This window comes from Melospiza georgiana, chromosome 1 (genome assembly GCF_028018845.1).
Source record: "Melospiza georgiana isolate bMelGeo1 chromosome 1, bMelGeo1.pri, whole genome shotgun sequence".
Classification (NCBI taxonomy): domain Eukaryota; kingdom Metazoa; phylum Chordata; class Aves; order Passeriformes; family Passerellidae; genus Melospiza; species Melospiza georgiana.
Genome location: NC_080430.1, coordinates 2,355,399 through 2,370,603, shown reverse-complemented (window position 1 = coordinate 2,370,603; position 15,205 = coordinate 2,355,399). Strand labels below are relative to the sequence as shown.

The 15,205-nt window shown below is 45.3% G+C and overlaps 1 protein-coding gene across 1 annotated transcript in view; it reads right to left on the bottom strand.

Moving 5' to 3' along the window:
* The window catches only part of WNT3A (Wnt family member 3A), a 98,012-nt gene that overhangs the window by 40,790 nt on the left and 42,017 nt on the right, over positions 1 to 15,205 (bottom strand). Inside the window, 1 exon segment of the mRNA XM_058028803.1 lies at positions 647 to 887. Coding sequence (XP_057884786.1) covers positions 647 to 887 — 241 coding nt within the window.

Genomic DNA, 15,205 nt, shown 5'->3' with positions numbered 1-15,205 from the left:
ACACAGAAACCCTCTGTGCTCATTCCCAGGGTGCAGGATCATGGATAACTCATGCTGAAAGGGACTCAGGGAGGTCTCCAGTCCAACCTCCTGCTGCCAGCTGGAGCTCAGATAACCCCACTCCTTTATCCAGCTCAAGTTCTATGTCTATACATGACATTTTACAGGATTTTTTCAGAAGGGAACGAGCTCACAGGAGGTTTTTCAAGATCTCTGCTGCCAATTCCACCACAGATCTCCCAAACCCGTAGCTCCATGTCACAGACAACTTTTATGAAAAATCCTTTCCTTAGGATTTTTCCTCCTGAGAGGCTGAGAGGCCTCAGGAACAAAATGTAAACATTGATTATCTGCTGCTGTGGAATGCAACAGGTGCATCTGGGATTGGGCTCATGTGGTTGTTTCTAATTAATGGCCAATCAGTCAGCTGGCTTGGATTCTCTGTCTGAGACAGAAGCTTTTGTTATCATTCCATTTTATTCTATTCTTAGCTAACCTACTGATGAAACAATTTCTTCTATTCTTTCAGTATAGTTTTAACATAATATATATCATAAAATAATAAATCAGCCTTGTGAAACATGGAGTCAACATTCCCATCTCTTCCCTCATCCAGGAACCCCTGTGAACACAGCTCTTCACTCACCTTTATCCAGCACGGGCCCAAAGATGGCCAAGCTGTCGTTGACAGTGGTGCAGTTCCACCTCCTCCCTCGGAACTGGTGCTGGCACTCCTGGATGCCAATCTTCACCCCCTCTGCCACGCTGGGCATGATCTCCACATAGTTCCTGCAGAAGCGAAGCTGCTTGGGCACCAGCCCCGGGATGCTCCCACACAGGATGGGCTGGGTGCCCAGGGACGAGTACTGGTGACCAATGGCCAGGACCTGGGCAACACAAACAGGGGAAGAGAGATCTGTCAGGCTGGGTTTCACCTTTGTGCTTGATGCAGAAGAATGGGGACAGGAAATCAATGTCTTTGGTTCCTCAGCATTCCTCCTGACCAGAAAACACCATTTTCATTGTTATCTGTCACCAAAACATCTCCTGAAGTTCCCTACAAGGCACCAAGGCAAAAAACTCTACTTTAAAAATGTCTTACTTTCCTCTTATTTATCCTCCCAAAGCCTTAACTCATAATTGTGCTGTGAAATTTTCCCTTTTTCCTTTCCTTTCCTTTCCTTTCCTTTCCTTTCCTTTCCTTTCCTTTCCTTTCCTTTCCTTTCCTTTCCTTTCCTTTCCTTTCCTTTCCTTTCCTTTCCTTTCCTTTCCTTTCCTTTCCTTTCCTTTCCTTTCCTTTCCTTTCCTTTCCTTTCCTTTCTTTCCTTTCCTTTCCTTTCCTTTCCTTTCCTTTCCTTTCCTTTCCTTTCCTTTCCTTTCCTTTCCTTCCTTTCCTTTCCTTTCCTTTCCTTTCCTTTCCTTTCCTTTCCTTCCTTCCTTCCCTCCTTCTCCTTCTCCTTCTCCTTCTCCTTCTCCTTCTCCTTCTCCTTCTCCTTCTCCTTCTCCTTCTCCTTCTCCTTTCTCTTTTCCTTTCCTTCCTCCCAATAATTTCCTTTGCAACCAGGGACTCAAACATGCATTTCTTTCTTTGAGACACAAGCACACCTCTTACAAGATGTTTTATAGGAAATTTTGGCAGCTGAGTCAAAAGCACTTTTGGAGCTACCCAAAGGAATAACTCCAGCAGCTGAAACCATCGAGCTCTGAGTCTTTGGAAAGGCAGCACCAAGAATTTGGGAAGGGGAACAGAACCATTCTTGTGGGGCTTTGGTTAACGTGAGGAGAGTGAAATTAAACCCAAACCAAACCAACAACCCAAAACCAATCCCAATTAAACTTGAGTGCAAACTCTGTGCTCAGCCCAGTAGAAGTCTTGAAAGGAGTGTCCATGAACCTTTATGTTGGTGAAGCCTTGGAGACAAACAAGTCAGCTCTGCAGGGAGATCAGCAGATATGCAGCTAATTAGATAGATTTTTAAAGTGTTTTTTACTGGTGCTTCTAATAATAACCTTGATTACTAAAACTGAAGGGATTTTTAGAGTATAATTTCCTTTTCTTCTAATTAAATCTCGTGATTGTCTTTTCTGCCCTGAATTAATGACAAAGAGGAACCTGCCTGGGCAGTGTGTATTTCTGTTTACATTCATTTTTTTGCTGTGTGGTTTTCATTTGGGAACAGCCTGGTGTGTTTAAATTACCAACAGGGCTGTCAGGGGAATTAAAGCCTTCATTCTCTTTTGCTCTGACTTAAAAAATAACACAAGAATTCTATTGTTGCCAAAGAAAAATTAGCTTGACTTTAGCAGTTCTCTAGGCTAGGATAAAAATTACTTTAAAATTGATTTGTTTTAAAGAGAGGGGTCCTTGCAGCCAATTAACTCCACTCCTGGAGGGGACCTGGTCTATAGGGGACAGAATTGAGAAGTAGGTGACATTCACATGGTCAGGAGCCACATCTCAAGGGCTTTGCCAACTGCAGATTAATCCTTACAAATCCACTCTTTCCAGGCAAATAAGGACATCCATATCTGGATCCCAAATGGCTCCAGCTAGGAGTTCAGAACCAGGATAATCAGCTCAGCCAAGAACGTGCCCTCCACTAAGTGAACTTCAGATGGACAAGGTGGAACAACCCAACAACCCAACAACCCAACAACCCAACAACCAAAGCCAAGGATTTCCAGCTGATTTCCTGAACTTAGATGCCTCTTCCCACCTCTGCTGGACTTCTGGGAGATGATTAATCTCAACATTAGAGGACAATCCATCCTACCCCAGGGAGGGAGGCTGAGACAAACAGCATGAACTGCCCTCCAGAAGTGCCCCTTTTTTCCATTGCATTAAAAGGGAGGAAGGAGCTCAAAATTGTGTCCCTGTCACCCACCCTCCAACGCTTGCTGGGGTGTCTCCAGCTGACCCCAGGCTGCTTTTGCAATCAGGGAGCAGCAGACACCTCCATGCCCCTGCCCAGCTGAGCTGTGTGCTTTGGGTGAATCATGGCCTTGCCCCCACTGGCTGTGCTGGCCAGACTCAAACTCCCCCTGGGTGGCTGGGGCATGTGTGCACCCTGGGAGTCTCCAGGTGAATCACACCATCATCCCTGATAACCAGCATGGGTAAATTCCTTGAAACTCTCCCACCCACAAAAGTTCAGCCCTGGGTTGAAGGACACGCAGAGACCTCAGCTGGAGGAAGGAGATGAGTTCCTGCAGGAACCTACAGGAGAAAGCTGAGGAAAGGACCCATTAAACTCATTTTCCTTATCTCATTTTCCTTATCCAGTGGCTAGATATGGGGTTTTCTGAGCTTTAGATTAGTTCAGGGTACACAGCTGGCAGAAAGCCATCTGTGAAATGGAGCCCATGCCAAGTGTACGTTCTTGTTTCGCTGTTAAATATTCTACAAAGCACTGGACCAAAATTTCTGGACTAAAGACACCTTCTAAAACATTGTTTCAGTCTTCAGAGGACTTGTTGAGTGTTGCCTCTGTTGCCTTGTTGAGTTGCCTCTGTCGCCTCATTGAGTTTTAGGGTGCCACATACCCAAATTTTAATCCTCTGAACTCCCACAAGACTGGGACTTAGGAGGTATTCCCAGCTTTAGGATTGGGAGCTAAGTGGTCCTGTCTCTGTAAACCATCTGGAGAGATGCCTTCATTGAACTCTCCAGGAAAAAACATTAGACTACTTGTTCCTACTCATCCTCCAGCCATTGACTACAGAGAGTCCAAAATGTGGATGTTTTCTGGTTTCTGAGGTTAACTTTGGTGGGAACATCTGTAGAGTTTGTTTCCACATCAACTGCAGCCACCAACATCCTTCCCAAAGCTTTCCAAAGTCCCTTACCCAGTTCCCAACAAAGATAAAGCATCCATGAGTTACCATCAACCTGTTGCAGGTTGTGAAGCCAAAAGGATTTTTTTGAGCTGTATCAGTAGGACCCTGATGAAGTTTAGGATTCCAATCTCACAAACTTTAATCATATGAACAGCCAAACTCAAGCCTGTCTCTGTGTTGGGTTTTTTTTGGTGGTTACTACAGTGGTAAAATGAAAATACCAGTCATAGGAAGAGGAGTTTGTACGTTGGTGACCTCAACTATTCGTTTCCATTGCTGGGAAGATTATCTAAGATTAAAAAAAAAAAACCCAAAAAACATATAGAAATATCTCTAATTGCTTTTCCACACTGCTCCCTGCTCGGTACAGCAGGGAAACAGTCACACCTGACTTTGATCTGAGTTACAGTCTGGAAAGTTTAATCTGCAAAAGACAATCTCCAGCGAGAGCCTTGTTCTCAAGGTGTCATCAGGCCTGGAGACGGTGAAACATAAATTTGGTGTTTCATGGGGCACTGTGGAGTCACTTGAAGGGTGGAATCTCAAAGCATCTCCCCATCAGCAGTGGCTCTGCTGCTGAGCAGAGCTGAGCACCTTCCTCCTCCTCCTCTTCCTCCTCCTCCTCCTCCTCCTGCTCCTGGCTCGCTCACAGCTCCTGGATTGTGATAACATCTCCCCGAGCACCCTCTTTTGGTTTCTACTTTGCTTCCAGCTGTAAACACTTTCTCTCTCCTAAAGTCAATTTATCTTTAGGAGAAACCCAGTTCTTTCAGCTCCCTGTCATTATTATTGATCATCAGGTGGGAACCTCATGAACCTTCCAACCTTCTTCTCCACCCAGAAAAGAAACCAACAACAACCCAACAACCAAACCTTTAGAAAAGATTGGGAAAGTCTATAAAGATCAGAATCTCATTTCAGTGTTGCTCAACTCTCTCGTGGCTCCCATCATTCATTTTTTTTTTTCTCCTCACTGTTTCCAATGATCAAACCTGGCATTTGCATTTTTCCACTCTCCTGAGCTCTCCTCCTAAACGATCTCCTTCATGTGGGCAATTTTGTGTTGAGAAACGGGCCGAGTGTCATCTACTGTGGTCTAACCTTCAAATTCCTGAGCACCAGCACTTCCTGGATGCACTGACCCCAACCTCTCCTTTTCCATGCAGAATTCCTGAAGCTCTCAATTTTACAAACACACTCATGCCCAGAACAGGCTCTGCTCAAGTCTGAACCAGGGGAAAGGGTCAAAGAGTTGTTCCTTTCAAACCAACCAGGCTTTTCTTCCCATTAGCACAGGAGGAGCCATGAAAACACTGCTCTGTATGTCCACAGCCAAAGTTCTTAGCTTATCTCTAAGCCTTGCATGCCCTGGAGTGTTTAATTCAGCCTCCAGTGAGCATTTTTCTTTGCCAACACACCTCGAGAGCTCTTCATTTCCCTTATCTCAATCGATCTGCTCCTTCAGCAGAGCCGTTGTAAATAAGTACCTGGCCACCTTCTTAATAAATTACATGGACCCTCCCTCTTGGAATGGACACCCCAGCCAGGTTAGGAGGGAGAAATATGCAGGAAATACCTGCTCAGAGGTTTTTTTTCAGAAAAAGAGAAGGTTTCAGCTCTGCATGACCTCACTGTACAGCACCACTCTGCTGATTTTTCAAGATCACCACCTTCTCAGAGTGTCACAAGTCCTTGACACATCAGGAGCAGAGTATGGAGACTCCTACAGCTGCCTGCTTGTCCCTGAATTCTCTAATTCCTGAGCTTTGTTTTGCTATTTATTCTGGAGAAGCTTTTTGAGAGCTTCATGCAGGGACGTCCTTCCAGGTTCCCAACACAGGGGAAAAAACTTCATTTATCAATGCTGAACAGCAAGGCTGCAACTTGCCAAATTATCCTGAAGAGGACCCTGAGGCACTTAAATCCCACCAAATATTACAAACTGAGCACCAGGAGTGACTTTGCTCCTCTTGTCCAGCTAGTCCTGGTGAAGAAGTCAAATCAAAGAAGCTCATCTGCTCCTACAGAGGGGATTTATGTTCTCCTCTAGATGCCTTCAGTGCTTCTCCCTTTGCAGGGAGCCCCCTAACAGCAAGACGCCTCCTCCAAATCCTTCCCTACAATCCATCCAGCTTTCCAGATGTTCAGCTCCGCCCCTGTTCCTTTCTAACTCATTTTGGCTGCCTCTCTGTTGTGCCACACATCCCTTGGAAGAATCTCAGCCACGTGATGAAAGAGAGGACAAATTATGAAAAGCGGTTTCTCTAAAAAGATGTATTTTCACAGCACATCTGTGGTATGATGATCGTAAAGCACTGAAATTGAGCAGATGGCTGGAGAAGTGTCCATAGGTTGTGAAAAGCTGTAAGGAAACCCCTCCAGGCTGTCTCACCTCTCCTGGCACCAGAGGGGCTCACAGGGAAGCAGGTGAGGAGTGGGCAGCCCCACTCCATCCCACGACATCCCAAACAGACCCTCTCTCATCTCTCACCATAACCCTCCAAGCTGACCAGCATGAAATCCATCTGAGGCTGCCTAAAACCACTTTTTGGGGTTTTTTTTTTTGGAGCAATGAGCAGCTGGAAGGCTGTGAAGGTTCCAAAAATGGGGGCTGCCATGCATGGTTAATGGCACTAAATGTCAAGAGGCTCTTGGGGAAGGATCTGGAGGCAATTCCCAAAATTCCTCAGCACACAGAGCTGCCACAAGACACATGGAGTGTGGTGTCCATCTAACATTTACAACTGGAAGATGGAAAGGATATCCCAGAGGCTGAGACCAGGAACAGGAGATGGAGTTGGACCAACTGTGTCTTTTCCACTCTGGACACACAAATGTCCATGAGACTCTTGGGTAGACACATGGGGAGGACATGGACCTGCTGGAGTGATCCCAAAGAGATCTGCAAAGTTGATTTGAGAGATGGACCATGGTTCCTACAAGGAAAGGCTGAGAGAATTGTATTTGTTCAGCTTGGAAAAGGAGAATTATTTCAAAGTGTCTTCACTGTGGCCTTCTTGGACTGAAGGGACCCACAAGAAAGATGGAGAGAGATAATTTATGAGCCTGGAGTGGCAGGAGAAGGGGGAATGTCTTCAAATTGCCAGAAGGCAGGGACAGATGGGATATTGGGAAGGAATTGTTCCCTGTGAGGGTGGTGAGGCCCTGGCACAGGTGCCCAGAGCAGCTGAGGCTGCCCCTGGATCCCTGGCAGTGCCCAAGGCCAGGCTGGATGGGCTTGGAGCAGCCTGGGACAGTGGAAGGTGTCCCTGCCCGTGGCAGGGGGTGGAATGGGATGAGCTTTAAGGTCCCTCCAACTCAGGCCATTCTATGGTTTTATGGTTCTATGGTTTGAACCACCAGCCCAGAGGCCAGGCCAGTGGACAGGCAGGAAAACTTCTAATTCTACATTCACTGAAAACAGCAATATTCTGGCATAGGCTTTGATTTTTTTTCCCCGTTTTACTATGAAAACAAAACCTTGAAAAAATTTAGAATTAAAAGAAGTGGAACTTGTCACAGCCCATTATTTTAAATGGAAAAGGAAATCGTTCTGCTCACTAATATCCCTCCTGAATCAAAGTGGTTTTATTCTATGAGATTAAAACTATCCCAAACCCAAGCAACTACAAAATGTGGACAATAGCAACAATTTTAATTGTTGTTTTAGTTGAAAACTTGGAAACCACCTTAACACAGATCAGCAAAATGATAGGTCTGGCTCTAGAAGACATGAATCAAGTAACTGATTCCGATGAAAGATATTTTTTTCAGTTTGGGGGTTGTTTCTTTTGATTTGCATGGACCAGCAACCATCAAGCTTAGGCCTAAGCAGTCTAATTACAGAAGTGTCAGACTTTAATTCAGAAATTATGATTCTCTGCAACATTGATTGTGGTGGGGTCTTCAACATTTGGCTCTGAGCATCTCGCTGTCAAGACTAAGACATTTCAAAGAGGTTCACAGAAAGAAATCTAAGCCTATTAGACAGCACATATTCTGTCCTTCCAGATTTTTTTTCCTCCAGCCTGGAAAAGAAAAAGGCTGCAACCTGTGACCGTGTTCACAGCGTTCTTGGATGAGGGAAGAGACGAGGATCTGACTCCATGTTTCAGAAGGCTGATTTATTATTTTATGATATATATTACATTAAAACTATACTAAAAGAATAGAAGAAAGGATTTCATCAGAAGGCTGGCTAAGAATAGAAAAAGAAGGAATGATAACAAAGGTTTGTGGCTCAGACAGAGAGTCCGAGTCAGCTGACTGTGATTGGCCATTAATTACAAACATCCAACACGGGCCAATCCCAGATGCACCTGTTGCATCCCACAGCAGCAGATAATCAATGTTTACATTTTGTTGCTTCTCAGGAGGAAAAATCCTAAGGAAAGGATTTTTCATAAAAGATGTCTGTGACAGCAACCTACGGGGTTAACTGTTCATGCTGGATAATTCTTCATCCATCTCCAAGAACAGCACAAGGGCTATATTTAAATCTTTTTCTTTCCTCCTCTAACCCTGAAAGTATGCCCATAATTGTGTGGCCAAGTGCAACCCTGCACACACACAGAGGTTTGGAGGTGCCTTTTCTCCCACAATAACTCCCTCACCCTTGCCCTGTATGAATAACAGCGGTGGTGGATGGTGATGATGCAGCAGCCCTGGGTTTCTGCTGCACCTTTCATCAGAGCATCTCTGAGCGTGGGACTCACCTCACCCCACTGTGACCATCTCAGAGTATGGAATCTCGGCCAAGCTCACTGTCTACCAGGATCCATGGAGCAAGATCAGCATCTCCAGAGGGCAACTCAGCCCATCCTGGGAGAGATGCCTCAGATAGGGGGGCTGAATCACTGGAGATGCCCAGGAGGCAGCACTGGCTTTGCAAAAATGAGAGCATAAACTGGACACCTTTTTCGGTTTTTTTTGGTTTTTTTTTTTTTTCCCAAGCTGAAAGTAGGAATTGGGAATTTCACCCTTTTTTTTTTTTTTTGGCAGAATCTCAGAAATCCTTGGAGAGCTGGAAGAGGAGGCCAAGGAAGGTCCTTGCTATCTCTAACAGATTGTTTAGAGTGGTTTGAGGCTGGATTTTAAAAATAATAAGCTCAGTGGCAGCTTCAAGTAGGTGCTAAGAAAGCAAAATTCCCTGAGCTGAGGTTTGGCCAGGACAGAGAATTCCCACAGGAACTAAGGCACACCACAACACTCAGCACCTTCCACTCGCAGCGCAAGAGATGTTGCTTTGACTTTGTCTTCCCTTAGGATCTACAGAACAGAGGAGGAGAGAGAATACAAGTATTAACAGCCCAGTTCCTTGGAAAAAGTCTTTGGAACTCTTTAATTACCCAAGGCAATTAACTCCTTTGCTACACATGTCATCTGAAAAACAACCCAGGCAGCGGAATAATGGCCCCTCCAACCACGTTTTCAAGCCTGGGTCCAGCTCCCAGGGACCCTGGTGCTGCTTCCATTCCCCATCCCACATCAGGGGCTGCTCTCTGGAGGTCTCCCCACTTGAGATCTGCCTCCATTTCCCTCCTCAAATGTGCCAGGATGGCAGTGCAGGGTTTTAGAGATGCATAAGCCTTAACATTTTAATCTGCCACCTACACTGCAGTTTATGAGCGCTGTAAATCTCGTGGTTATAATGAACTCATCTAATGATATTGCTGATGGATAAATTCACCTGGGACGAGGAACAACAGTTACTTGCAAATGAAAGGGGAGTAATTTTAAAGTTTCATGTAAACACCTTTGCTGCCTTACTTCTGACTTCTCCCAGCCTAACCCCTCTCAGGGTTTCATGACAAATGGAAAGAATGTGTGTTTGTGAGGCAACCACTGGCTGGCCTGGAAAAGGACCTGCCTCCTTCTCCCCAGCACAATGCTTATATAACTTGGGCACTGGAATGAAGTTTTAGGTGAAAATAGCTCTAATTTTCTGGGTCAGGTGTGCTAAATTAGAGGAATGGAGGGAAGGGATAAAGCAACATATTAGGCAATGAAAAATGCCTACACAATGCAAAGATATTTAGACTCCTACTCTGAATTTCAATAATAATTAGGACTGTGGCTAGTCCTAATGCTCCCAGTTCCCCCCCCTCCCCAGCCCTAAAGCATCCCAACTTGAACCTTTTTTAAATGCTCAGCAATATAAAGTACATCTTGTGGTTTCAAACCTCTCATTAAGGCTCATCCCCCTGCGCTGAGGTCTGGCCTGGGCTATGTCAGTGCTAAATACCTTGGAGGACTGGGCTCAAAGACCTCAGATCCCTGCAAAGATTGGATTTGGACTTCTAAATTGCTTAAGTGCTTAAGTGCTTGGGGGAATTTTATCCTGAAACTCCTCCGCCAGCAAAGCCAATTTTGAAATGAGAACCACGGATGGAGGGAATTGTCATTTTGAGGTTTTGGGTAAGAACAGCAGGATTTTCACTGTCCACTGCTCTGGTAAAGCAAATTGCTCACGTTCCTCACCCTTTCCTTGGAAGCTCTCACTTCTCACCCTTTCCTTGGAAGCTCTCATTTCTCACCCTTTCCTTGCAGAAGGTGCTGTGAATATGCATTGGGTGAGCGCACACAGACCCTCACACACACACACAGGGCTGCACAGAGTTCCTCCTCTGGCTTTCACTGACTCATCAGGCTCACCAAATGTGTGAACTCACGCTATAATGTTCTCCCAGAAAAATAACAAATTGATTTCATTTTTACAGGCTACAGCATGCTATATAATTGGAGACACTGCCTTGTCAACTCAGACCGGTCTGACCCGACCAGAGACATTGCTTACAGCTGTTTACGGAGCCATAAAGTTTCCTCCTCTTTGTTTTTCCTTCCTTTTGCACTCTCTCTCTTTTTTTTTTTTTTCTTTTCCCTCTAATGAATCTTACAACTACTTTTTGTTCTGGTCATAAAATACTCCTAAGGAAAATGCAGGAGATTTAGAGAAGCACTTCAGCCAGTGCCTCGTGTTAACACAGGGGCTTGAGCACATATTTAAAACTGAGCATCTGTTTAAGGACTTTTATTGCACCCAGACAGTCAATAAGGAACTTGTCACACTGTTAGGTGCTTTTTTTTTTTTTTAATGTAATTATCGATACCAAATTAGAAGTTTGGATTGGGCAACCTCAGGGATTGTTTCCTTTGCAGACCCACAGCACAGCTCCAGTTTCATCGGGAATTTTGCCACTTCTCATTGTCACTGGGTCCAAATCTGAAACATCTGAGGAAGGGCAAACTCCTACATTATTTTATCAACTCTATTGAAACTGCCACCTAGGACTGGGCACAGTTTTTTTTACATTACAGAAAAACACACCCTGAAATCTTCTGAGTTTGGCATATTTGCCAAGCTCTCACAATAAGCTTAATTTTTCTGACCAATGTAAAAATAGCTGTTTTGTAGAGGGTGGATTTGCAAGCAATTGTATTTTGTGTAAAAATCTTTTATGTTTATCTTTATCAGAATCTCAAAGCAAAGTGAAATGTTTTGATTTTTTTTTGGAACAAAAAAGGATTTCTGATCACACGCCTGATTTTGCTACCATGAAAAAGTTGCTTCACTTTGAACTAATGAACTGAAAAAAAAAAAAATCCCAAACCCAAAAGGGCTTTTCATCTACTTGCACTATCCATCAAAATACCTTCTAAGTACTTGGCAATAAATTATGGTTGTGCTTCCTTTCATATCACTCATTCATCATGGAACCTGCTCCTCCTTTGGCCTGAAATGTCACAATTCTCCTCTCATTCAGAGCCTCTGAACGACTCAAGGACTGATCAAGAGGGAATCAGCTGTTCCAGAGTCACAAATAGATAAAAACTCATCTTGCACCTTCTCTGAGGACCATTTCTGTCCCAGAGGAAATAATGGGAATGTTTGTCTGGATCCTGGTCCTGCCATAAGGGAAAGGAGCATGAGAGGAGGTCAGGGAAGATGAACTTCTGTCCAGAAATACATTTCAGATCTGTATTCCAGCTTTTAGAAAAATGTGTAAAGCAGCAGAAGGCAGAGAGCTCCTTATCCTCTCCTTCCCTCTCTTTGGGAAAAGCTGCAGCAAAAGATGACCTGGTATTAGGCAATAAAAAACCCACATGGAGGAAGGACATGAACAACACCAGAGCCCAAAGAGAAAACAGCTCTTATTTACCACTAAAACAGCAACAAGACTGCCATGCGGCCAAAGATCCAACTTTTTTTCCTGCTTGTAAACTGATTTTTTTTTCCTCAAATGAAAGTGCAATTTCTGCTGCAACAGAACAACTGGATTTTCTTTTTTTTTTTTTTTTTTTTTTTTTTTTTTTGCAAAGAAACTGCTTTGCATGGGAAAAAATCCTCATGGCTCCTTGACATGTTTCAGCTAGATCTCAGTAAAATTAAAGAGGTACAGACTGATGAGTCGCTCAGAGGTACAGGAAAAATGCCAGTGGATGTCCTGGCATTTGTATACACCTTGAGAGGGAGAAAAATTCTCTCTCAGAGATCATGTCTCACAACAGAAAGAATAACAACCACAATAAAACCTGGTGCAGGAAAGGACGGGAAAGGTTTAATTTGCTTTACAGCACTGACTTTTAGCATTGTCTGCAGATAGCTCCTGTTTACTGAAATGGATGTGCTGGATCACCTTCAGCCCCAAATTCATTCTGCTGTGAAGGGAGCAGCCAGGGAGGTTTCAGCCATAAGGCAGCTTCATTTTCTTGGGGTGCTAAGCAAAATCCCTCCATTTGGCAACCCCTCAACAGTGACAACGACCTAAAGTCAAGGTTTTATAATCTGTTTGGGAGAAAGGAAGCCATATATACATATATAATATATATATATATGTATATATTTGTATAGATTTAGACTAGGTGTTCCAAGGAATTCTTCCCTGTGAGGGTGGGCATGGGCTGGGATGGAATTCCCAGAGAAGCTGTGGCTGCCCCTGGATCCCTGGAAGTGCCCAAGGCCAGGTTGGACACTTGGAGCACCCTGGGATGGTGGAAGGTGTCCCTGCCCATGGCAGGGGTGGAATGGGATGAGCTTTAAGGTCCCTCCCAACCTCAACCATTCCATGATTTCATGACTCTCAATCGTGAGGTCACCCACTCTCCAAATCTCTTGGGTGAAAAAAGGTGATTTGTATGAAAAGTTCTTCTAGACCTGGTCTAAATTCCAAAAACACATCTAGAGCATTATGGCGCCACGTGTGCAGCACCAGAGAAAGAACCAAGCTTTCCTCCCCAGGCTCCTCTCCCTAAACCTGCTGAGGTTTGATGCTCTCACACCAGGAGCTGTGGCTCAAGGAGTTTCCTCTCCAGGTGGTTTGGCAGATGTGGTGCCCTGATGGCCCTCAGAGGAACAGAACTGCTCTCCAGGGTGGAAACTCCTTGGCTGGTGAGGCAGGGCCTGGATGGAAAACATCTGGAAAGGGTCAGGCTGGTGAACGGCAAAGAAACTGGGGAAGGAGGAGGAATCATGAAAGAGAAACACAGAATGGCCTGGCTTGGAAGGGACCTTAAAGGGACCTTAAATCTATTTCAGCCCCCTTCCACCATCCCAGGGTGCTCCAAGCCCCATCCAACCTGGCCTTGGGCACTGCCAGGGATCCAGGGGCAGCCACAGCTGCTCTGGGCACCCTCAGCTGCTCTGGGCACCCTATGCCAGGCCCTCAGCACCCTCACAGGGAAGAAATCCTTCTAATGATCTAATCCAACCCTATTCTCTTTCAGTGTACAGCCATTGCCCCCTGCCCAGCCCTTGTCAATGGTTTATTTCTGTCTTTCTTGTAGCTCCCTTCAGGTCCTGGCCACAATTAGATCACCCTGAACCCTTCTCTTGTCCGGGCTGAACCATCCCCATTGCAGGCAGGAGGGGAAAGATTCTGAGGAGAGAAAGTGGGTCAGGAATTGTCCTTGCAGCCGCATAAACCGCCCCAAACCTCTGACTTGGGGGATGGAACAAGATTTTGGGTGAAGAGCCAAGGACCCCTCAGTGCTGGGGGCATGGAAGGATTTGGGAACCTCTCCGGTGGCAGCAGCAGCACCTGCACACCCGAGGAGCATCCCAGCCCTAATGATTTCTGTCTGAGAGTGGCTGGGGAGCTCAGACAGGCTGCCAGGCCGTGATCAGCTCGTGGAGGGCTCATCACTGCTAGGCACAGATACCAGCTTTGACATGCAGCGAGGGAAGCGGCCAAGAATTTGGGAAAGCAATCCCAGCTTTCTGCTGCAGGCTCCCCTGCCAAGATCCCTCCTGTGTTTACTTTAGAAACCAGAGACGAGCCCTCCTCAGCATAATAATAATAATAACAATAATAATAAAGCTTCAGGGTCACTCAGCTTAGCAGATGGATTTCTTCCAGCTTGGATTTCTGCGCAGAACTGAAGCACTTGGTGGATCTGGGGGATTATGCAATGCTCATAACTGGGTTTCACAGGAGATCTGAACGGTGACAAAACCATTCTGTGGGAAGGGAGACAAAGCAAACCCATCCATGGATCTCATGTGGGCTCTGAGAGGCCACAGGGACCTCTGCAGAAGCAGCTCTGTCTCACCAAAGAGCTGCTCGCTCCCTGGTTTTCAGCTTTCCATGTTCCTAAACCCTAAATGCACAACCAGAGAATCATGGAATGGCTTGGGTATGAATGGTTTGTCTGGGGATTTCAAAGCTCACCCACTCCAACCCCCTGGTCATGGTCAGGAATGTCCCCAACCAGACCAGGCTGCTCAGAGCCCCATCCAGCCTGACCATGGATGTTTGCAGGGATGGGACCCACCACCTCTCTGGGCAATCTGTGCCAGTGAAAATGCACCAGAATGTGGGAAAGGAGGGATCTAAAGGAGATATTTTGACTGGCCAGAAATAATTAACTGAACAAATCACTCAAGATTTTAGCAACTTTTTTTTTTTTCTTTAAATTAAACAATATTAAACAGGAATTTTCAACTGCCCATACTGCCTGGACAAGAGAAAGTTCAGTGTTAAAGGAATTTTACAGGAATAACATCCTACATGGTGTAGATGCTCTATAATTACTGTCTTAGAGCACAACTCTGGGGTTTATTACAATGCTGAACTAATTAATTAGTGGAACTCAGTTCCACAGATTATCACCGAGGTTCAGAGGAACAGAAGAGGATTTAGCAGCAATAGGAAGGGCTCAATTGTTTTACACAAAGCAGGAGCACCTGGAGGTTTGACACCAGGGCTTTAAAGGTCTCTGAGCTCTTCACCTACAGGATATCATCCCAATTATCACCAACCAGGAGGGCAGAGAGGAGGCTTTCTTTGGAAGGGATTGCTCAACTGCAGGGCTGAGAACGGCAGTGGAAGCAAAGCTATGGGCACAAGGACGTGTTTACCCCTGGTGCCAC